Below are 9,173 nucleotides of genomic sequence, written 5' to 3'. Positions count from 1 at the left end.
TCTTGTCCACTTCTCTGTCACACTCTTGAACATCCACATAGCTATAAGTACACACACCGAGGGCAAAGACCCTGGTGATGTGAATTACACTAACTGATGCTATGTGTCCATATAACATAGATGAGAAGTAAGCTCTTATTTTCATCTGGTGATGAATAATGCTCACACACACACACCGCAGCATGAGAAACAAATGTTCACACACCACACAATACAATACATCTTAGGACATGCATGTATATACTATATGGACAAACACATTTAGAACAAGCCCACTATAGTTTTACTAACCAAGAAGGCTGCCCACACCTTATTTAACTATAGTTTCATGTGTCAATAATGAACATCACAGACAACAGATGAACATACACACAGCAAGAGTCAGGGAAATAGTTGCTAGGGTCTCACACACACACACACACACACACACACACACACCCCTTTCCAAGAAATAAACAAGTGAAAGCTTTCCAGAAAACATGCATCTGAATGCTCCTCTTTGCCTCCTTCTGCCCTTTTTTACCCACACAGTTGGCCTCTCTGAGACATTCCTCATTCTCCATCTGATCTTATCAGTATTTTTTCTCTCTAAAATACAAAACCAAAAACAAGTTAGTGGAAAAAGTCTGAAACTGGTCTACATACTGTATAGCTAGCCCACACATTCCGTGCCCACTTTTGATTTTGTCTTTAACTGTTAATTTCTTGTGTCGCACTGATTCAAAGCAGGGAGCAGCTACACTTCATTCACTCTATTTTCTTTTTCTTCAAAATGCTTATTATTTCATCTCGAACTTCCCCGTTCCTTTCTACTATAAGTTTATCTGTGTTGTCTGTGTAGTGTAGGTATGTCTGCTACCACTCAGCCACACAGTTTCTGTCTATAACAACTTGGAATATAAGAGGCCCTCTCTGTTATTGACAAAACTAATCCTGTATAATGTACAGTCGAATCCATAAAGAAAACACAAAAACCTCATCACATGCATGCCCATGCATACATTTTCTCTTTTGCAGTTTCTCTCTCTCTCTCTCTCTCTCACACACACACACACACACACACACACACTGTATGAATATGCATAAATAATTTTCCATCCAGCTACTGTGTCCCTTTTCCATTTGCATTTATAACGCACGCCAACAACAATTTAATTATTACTTCAAAAAACTGGTTTTTCTAATAACCATGTTTGGCTCTTAAATACTGTGTGATACATGACTTCAAGCATCATCAGATAAACCACGCTCCATTTTGAAGAGATGGACAGCACAGATTATTCTTACCTCACTGAGTTTTGTGAAATGATTTCAGTGAATTTAGAGACTGGTTATCAGCTGTGACTTCAACAAGCCTAGCCCTGACCTAACAAATCATAGGTGCCTGTTCCCGGACTTACATGGGTCACATGACCAGCTTTAGCATTTCGTGGTGGACAGTTAACCAGACGAAGCCATATGGGACAACAGCACGTTTCACTGGGCATCAACACACACAGGTCGTGGCGTGTTCATGTGGCTCTAACCCTCTATTACACCGTGGGTGTCATCTGTTCTCAGACAAGCTTTTATGTCAAATTAAAAAACATTACACAACAGTTTAATAACAGCTATGATTGTTGAATGAATGACTGCTTTAGATTTACTTGAATTTACTGAATGAAATACAACACAATATATTAAAGGTTGTCTGGTATTTATTGAATATAAAAAAACATATCATTAATAAAGGTCCATTCTATTTACTAATTTTCCTAACAAGAAAATTCTGTTTTAAAATTAAAACAATACAGCTCACTCTTTTTCCTCTCTCTCTGGCTGTGTGTTTATGTGTGTGTGTGTGTGTATATATATATGAAGTAGAAACACGCATAAAGCTACATTTACACACACATTGCCTATTTTTCTCATTATTTTATTACTTATGTAACTTGCTGTATCTTCAACTAAATACCCTTAATGAACATAATTATTCTTCCATCTCACCTCTAGTACTTTTGTCTAGATGTAGCTACACTACCACTGCATTTCTCTCTAAAGTCTCTAAGCAAAAAAATCATTGTCATTGCAATGCAGAATGCTACGTGATAGAATTTAAGACAATTGCAATGCCAATTACATTTTGTGAATATACTCTATGGATTGGGTAATTAAATTGTAAAAACAAACTTAAAGTTAAAACCCTTTGTGCCAATCTTCGAGGTCAAAAATAAAATATAAATAGAGGAATAGTTCCTTTATTTTTCATTTGTAAATACAGCGCTGCAATTTGATGTATATACAGGATTAAAGTTCAACCTGGGTGATATTTAAAGTGCCTGCTTTATGAAAATGTCGTTATTCACTTTGAAACAAAAACACTGTATGATGCATTTTTTCCACATATTTATCTACACATACATATTGTTTGTGAGTAATAATCTATTATGACTTATATTTTTTCTGACGGACAAGATGCATTACTTGTTAGTTTTGATTTTATTTTCATACCAATTAATGTGCTTATTTATCAATTTGTCTTATGTGTTTTTGTTACATTTTAAATAACTGCAGTCCACTTCACAGATTGTGACACTTAGTCTCCATGGCTTCTCCTTACACTTCAAAGTCACTGACCTTGCACTCACACATATACACCAACTCTCACCTGTGCCAGGACGTCCCATGATGATGTCCTTTCGTGGGACGGGGTGAAGACTTTCCGCTGGCAGGATCAGGGGCAGCAGTGCGGTGGGAGAGGGGTGACAGGGAACTGGCTGCTGGACTTCACCCCCAAACCCTGTCCCCCCATTCTGCTCTCGTTCTCCAGAGCTGTCTGTGCTACTGGGAGTGGGAGCTGTGACTGTTGTGCTGACGGTAACTGACAGAGCCTGCAGGTGGGTGTCAGTGGTGGGCAGGGAGGAGGGCGTCGGGGACACAAGCACTAGAGTTTGGCCTGGGCTTCGCAAGAGGACAGCACCATTGGGTACTGTAGCTGCAGCGGCATTAATGGGGACAGGAACCTGGAGGCCAGCAATTGGAGGAGGGTTAAAGGGTGTTTGGCTGGCATCTTTAGATGAGGTGTTATCTGTCCCTCCCTCATTTCCACCTCCTCCTCCTACTCCTCTTCCCATGGGACATTCTGTGAATTTTGCCAGTGGGACTTCGGGATTCCTCACAATGACAGGGGAGTCCCGTAAGGCCTTTTGGGACACAGGGACCACACGACGAGCCCCCCCGTCGGGAGTGAGAGGGGAAGGAGGAGTTGAAGATATAAGCAGAGGAGGAGGGGAGACAGCAGTGGAGGATGGAGGCCTACTGGAAGAGGGGGTGGTCACTCCCCTGGGTCGAGAGAAGGTGGGGGTGTGTGTGTGGGAATGTGAAGCCGGTGTCTGAGGGGACAGCACCCTGAAAGAGTTATTGAGGTCCCCCTGCTCCAGCTCTGTCTTGGGTGTGTAATCATGGTGGTGTGCAGGGAGGGGTGGTGGAGGAGGTGCGTCTGGCTTTCGTTTGCTGGGGCTCATGGACACAGTAAAGGTCAGGTTGCTGTGGAAGCTGGGCTGGATGCCTGAAGTGTGTCTCTCTCTTTCTCCTCCTCCAGCTGGGGTTGTTGCCTTACTGCCCCCTCCCCCTGCTCCCCCCGTACCACTGGGCTGCCTGTGCCTCCGGTGTTGCAGGACTGGGGAGGCTGTAATTGGGGAGAAGTTTGCCGGCCTGAAGCCGAACAGCGGGGAGGGTGAGGGAGAGGGGGTAGGGGAGAATGGCGACTGGTTGGAGATGGGAGAAAAGGGAGGGGTGCCAGAATGGGAGCTCCCTAATGACACAAGCATAGTAGCGGCCTCACACTCATCAAAGTCAAAGCGTGACGACAGCTCATGGGGGAGGAGGGAGGGTAGGACTAAGCGGGGTCTGGAGTCTCCTCTGCTACTGGTCTCACTGCTCTCTCTTGATGTGTCGTCCCATTCAAACTCACTACTGGCTCTGCCTCTCAGGTCAGAGGGGGTAACTGTCCCTGAGCTCTCTCCCCCTGCTGCCTCCATCTCTTTGGTCCTCATGGACAAGTGTCTAGAGCAGTATCCTCTACGCTGAGACTCCTTCATGCAGCCCTCTCTGGAGCACAGCCTCCTCCACTGCTTACCATTAAACTTCTTACGGATACCATTAGGGGTGCAGACCACATCACCCTTCTTGTATTTCTGCTGAGTCAATGATAGGGGAGTCCTAGAGCGAGCAGAGGAGGTAGAGGAGGATCCCCCACCAGAAGTGACAGTAGGGGTCTGAGTGGGAGTGGTTTTGGATGAAAGAAGGTTTGGAGTAGTGTTGTTTATTTCAGACCCCAGTAAAGCAGGGGAAGGCGATGGCTGAGGACTAGTGAGAGTCGAGATGTGTGGGGGTCCCAGACCTCGCACCACAGAGAGGTGGGAGGAGGAGGGATAGCCACTGGACTTGGAGATGATATTTCTGTGCTGAGAGGTCCCAGAATTTGACTTGGGACTAACAGTGAGGCCCATATTAAAACAAGATACTTCTGCGTCTTCTTCTGGAGTGTTTGGTTGTTTGTGTCTCTCTCTGTCAGAGAAGTTATCTCTGCAGCCATGAACTGTGCTGGTCACTACACCAGAAGTCATAAAGGAAGACAGGGGAGGTGGATGTACATTTCCATAGGGATGACCTCCTGCACCTCCTTCATGTGAAAAACCATGGCTCAACCCCCTTCCCAGCACCCCCATTCCAATACTCAACTGGCACACTTCCCTCTCTACTTCCATCTCCTCCTTCTGCTGCCTCTCTTCCCTTTCTCTCTCCCGTTCTCTCTCCTTTTCCCTCCCACCGTCCAAATGTGGAACTTCCCAGGGAGGACTGAGCAGTCTCAGGTTTTGTCGGGACACCCACACAGCCTGACCGTTAGTTTTCCTTTTATCTTTCTCCTCCCCCACTTGTCCATCACCCAAAGTCTCTCTGTCTTCACTGAGGAGCACCAGGTAAGGAAACGAGACACCGGGGTGGGGGTCCACTTGAGTGATAATCCCCTCTCTGTACAGCAGAGGAACCCCCTCCTCTCCACCAAAGGGCACACACACTCGGGTCCCGACTGCCACAGGTGCTGTGCCAGGTAGGGGGGCATCCAAAATGAACTCCACTCTGTTCTCAGCACCTGATGACGATGTCATCACGCCTTCACCAGGGAAAGGGTAGTTAACAAGGGCCTGCTCTCCTTGGAGCTGGACTTCAACAGCGCCTCCACTCACCCTACGCACCACACCCGGTCTGAACACAGGTGACAGAGGGCACAAGTCTCTCTCCTTAACTGCTCTGCCCCCTGGAGCCCCAACCCCACTGTCCATGATCCTTGTTATCTGACGAGCCAGGACTCTCTGGTTCTTCAAGCCTTTGGCCAGAACTTCAGCTAGCCCCTCAGACAAACTGGTATCTTTAGGGTGTGAACTATAGAGGTCAGCTGAGATCTGGGAGTTATTCTGATGGAGGCTTTGTCCTGCGGTTTCTATCATTTCCAGGTCAGCTGAGTGCTCACTAGCTGTATCAGTGGATGAGGAGCGCACCGAGTTAGGGGCCCCCTCTGACTCATTTTCACCTGGTTGGGACTCCTTTTCCTGGGGGTCTGCTGTCCTGAGGGGCCTATGCTCTGTGGAGACAAAATGGTTTGCTTCTGTAACTTTACTATCTACAGTTAGTACTGACAGCTGATTACCTGAGCAATTATTACTTCTATTATTACTGCTATTAACAAAGGTACTGTGGCTCCCAGCTCTACTATTAGTCATGTTGTTAACACCACTTGTAGTGTTACTGTTACTACTATTGATGCCAACATTAATGCTTTTATTAACGCTATTACTAATATTGTTGCTGCTCTTGAAATTATTACTGGGCGTATTCACACTATCAATGATTTTGCTGTTAATGTTGCAGTAAGTGTTGTGTGTGAGTGCAGGGCTGGAGGTAGGAATGGTAGTCAGGGCACTTGCACTGTGAGCAAAGTGCTCATATGTATATTTCTTCTTGGGGATGCGAGCTTTAAATGTGGCTGTTTTCCTGCTAGAGACTGAGACTAAGCTGGGGCTGTGATGGGCGGCCAGAGGTGGTGTAGCTGTGGACAGTGGTGCTGGAGTAGAGGTAGAAAATACTACAATATCAGTGGACATAGCACTTTTTCCATTTGTGCCCAACATCTTCTCATTTTTGGTCTTTTCCTCTAGTTTCTTTCCATCTTTCTCAAATGATTCCACAGGTTCCCTTGGTTCAGCGGACTCCTCCTTCGTGGGGGTATTGCTGTTTGTGACTGGTTCTTTGTCAGAGTTGGTGGCTGTGGGTGGGGTCTGTTTGCATGTGGAGGGCGTGCTGGGTGTGTGCTGTGTGGTTTTGACGAGTGTCTCCCTCTTGACTCTTTTGGGGTCTTTTTCTTGAAGGGACTGAGAGCTCCCTCTCCTTCTCCCCCCTCTGCCTCTAGTTAACGGTGGAGAACGCCCTCTGTGTTTCTTCAGTGGTCTCATCTCTTCTTTGCTGTTCCAAAAGTGCTGCAGGTTGTGTGGCACTCCTAGTTTTTCACTTCTAAGGCACTCCTTTTATTTTTGTCTTTCTCCACCTTCTCTTGTCCTGTGTTTCTCTCCTTCTGTCCTCTGTATTGCAGTCTAGGAAGGAAGAGGAAGAGACAGAAGACACGTGGTCATTTATTATATTTATAATCAAAAATTGCTGAGAATAAAAGTGACATCATACCTGGAAGTGTGCTACACTGCACTGGCTATGACAATGGCTCAGTATGTGACGTAGTATGCTCTCATTCGCCCTCCATGTTTGCCTGATCAACATCAATACAGTGTGCATGCAAGCGTCTGTGGGCACCCGAGTCTAAGTGCAGGTTTTTATATCAGAAGCATTAAATCTTTATTTCAACATTATTATCCACCATTTTAAACCAGACAAAAATATTTTTAAACTGACTCCTTCACAAATTTAAAGGATCTGATGGCTTTATTTGTAATTTCAGTATTGCTCCTAACACTATATCACAGTTTAATATTCAATAATGGATAAACTGCGGTCTAGGTTTTGATTATTGAGAACTACGGATTTATTGCACAAGTAATTCTGGGTAAGAGTGTCTAAAACTGACGGTGTTAACCTTGTGTGAGTATGATATCATCAAAAAAGAAAGTGCAAAAGAGAGGTAAACATTCAAGGTCACTTGGTTCAATTTGTCTCATACAGTACTCCACTATAATCGTCTGCCTTTAATGAGGTCAGTATCTCTTTATTTTCAAATGTTTGCAGGGACAAAAATTCTTTCTCCTCATCGAACACACACACCTGAGCCTCACACCACAGGTCGCCTGATCTCGCCACTGTACTCGACATGCAACAGCGTAGCTTTCTCATGCCATACACTATAGACTTGATGCACTGTGTTCAACTTGAGATCACAACAACAAGAGCAACAGAGTATTATATGCGACTTCCATCAGGAGGAAAAGGGCTGGCCATGGCCTGGATGAGGTCAGCCTACGACATGAGTAAGAGTGAGTGAGAAAGAAAAAGGTGGGAGGAAAGCGGTGGGAGTATGCGGCTGTTTGGCTGTTTGTTCAAATCGGCTGTTCTTGTGTAGTCACTGGGAATTTCCACAGTCACTGTAGCACTCGCTGGCCCTCTCTCTCTTTCTCAGTGTCTCAGTCTTTCCCAGTCGTCTTTTGTTACTGTCTCGCTGACACTCAAGCTCACTTTCTACAAAAAGACAATATAGTTGGAATAATCTGCCACCGTAACATATGCCTAAAATGACAGAAATTAAAAGACGGGAACACAGTCAGATATAGTGATCAATGTAAGATTACAGACTAACTACTGTCACACACAAACATACACACAGTCGTACGCTCACCAGTGCACACATACAGTACAGCTCCCACCGACAAAATTAAGTAACTCACCAAAATGTACAAATGCCTACATTCCTGCAAATACAGACAAACGCACACGGACAAATTCATACGGTACACATACTATACTCACACTTCCTGTCCAAGACATTGGAAAAGATTGTCCCACACATAAGATGACCTTGCTGTTAACTGTTTGTTTGCCGTAACTAACACTGACGGTGTTAACCTTGTGTAAGTATGATATCATCAAAAAAGAAAGCGCAAAAGAGAGGTAAACATTCAAAGTCACTTGGTTCAATTGGTCTCATACAGTACTCCACACACAACATAAACCAGTCTCACACCACTTCCACTTCCTGCAGTTCAGAAAAGCATCTCTTCCTGGTCCTGAGTGACTAATAAACAACCCTAGTCACTCACACACAGTCATCTCCACCCCTCCTTTTGACCTCTGCCCTCATGAATATTTACTGCATACAGGCAAACAGAAATTATTTTTCATCACTGGATTACAATTTCATTGCCCCATATAGTCAAACATTTACTGGGCTGGCTACGGACTGAAACGGGACAATATTTACTCTACTTTTGGCAAGGCCAGTACTAATAGTAATACTGGTGTTTTGCATTTCACAACTTTGATGCTTCCTGCAGACGTAGACATTTGAAAAACAAGCTCTGTTGATATGCTTGCTTATTTATTACTAACTAGAAAACTGTTTCTAAGTATCTGCAACTGAAGATGACAAGTGCCACTGATTTCATCTTAAATGAAAACATCAAAATATTAAAATATTAAACATATACAAACATTTGCAGGCCACACATAAGATGACCTGATCTTCAGAGCTTTCCTTGTGAAATGAATTGCACAAATAATGGCAAATGTTACCCAAGACCAATTGGTCGACCACAGTGTATATTATGCAGCAAACAAAATAATGGGAAGAATATAAAGTGAAACTCTACATACCCTACATTACTCACTCTCTAATTGTAGGGTTTTTTCTTTCTTTCTTTCTTTCTTTGCTAAATTCCACTTTTAAATCCATTCCAGACAAAGCAAAAGAAGGAAGAAAGAAAACTCCAACTGAATGTACTTTCTAGTAGTACCAGACCAAGTACTCCTAGACACTGAGGCCTGGACTGGGAGTGCTGGTCCTGGAAAAGGCAGGAAGGAGTCAGGGCCACTTGGCTGACTGACTGGTTCACTAAAGCACTTGTAATTACCTGATCTTAGCTTAGAAAAATGTGTTTGGTCATGCTCACAGCCTCCTAACATGCCCTAAGCTTTGG

The 9,173-nt window shown here is 44.4% G+C and overlaps 1 protein-coding gene across 4 annotated transcripts in view; it reads right to left on the bottom strand.

Moving 5' to 3' along the window:
• Positions 1 to 9,173, bottom strand: part of cicb (capicua transcriptional repressor b) — a 39,420-nt gene that overhangs the window by 25,081 nt on the left and 5,166 nt on the right. For all 4 annotated transcript variants that reach the window (XM_020610797.1, XM_020610798.1, XM_020610796.1 and 1 more), the window contains exon 2: positions 2,648 to 6,629. In XM_020610797.1, the coding sequence (XP_020466453.1) occupies positions 2,648 to 6,491 (3,844 nt within the window). In that variant the 5' untranslated portion in view covers positions 6,492 to 6,629. The remainder of the gene's footprint in view (positions 1 to 2,647; positions 6,630 to 9,173) is intronic.

The sequence above is a fragment of the Monopterus albus genome, unplaced genomic scaffold (genome assembly GCF_001952655.1).
Source record: "Monopterus albus unplaced genomic scaffold, M_albus_1.0 scaffold107.1, whole genome shotgun sequence".
Taxonomy (NCBI): domain Eukaryota; kingdom Metazoa; phylum Chordata; class Actinopteri; order Synbranchiformes; family Synbranchidae; genus Monopterus; species Monopterus albus.
This window is presented reverse-complemented; position numbering and strand designations above follow the sequence as displayed.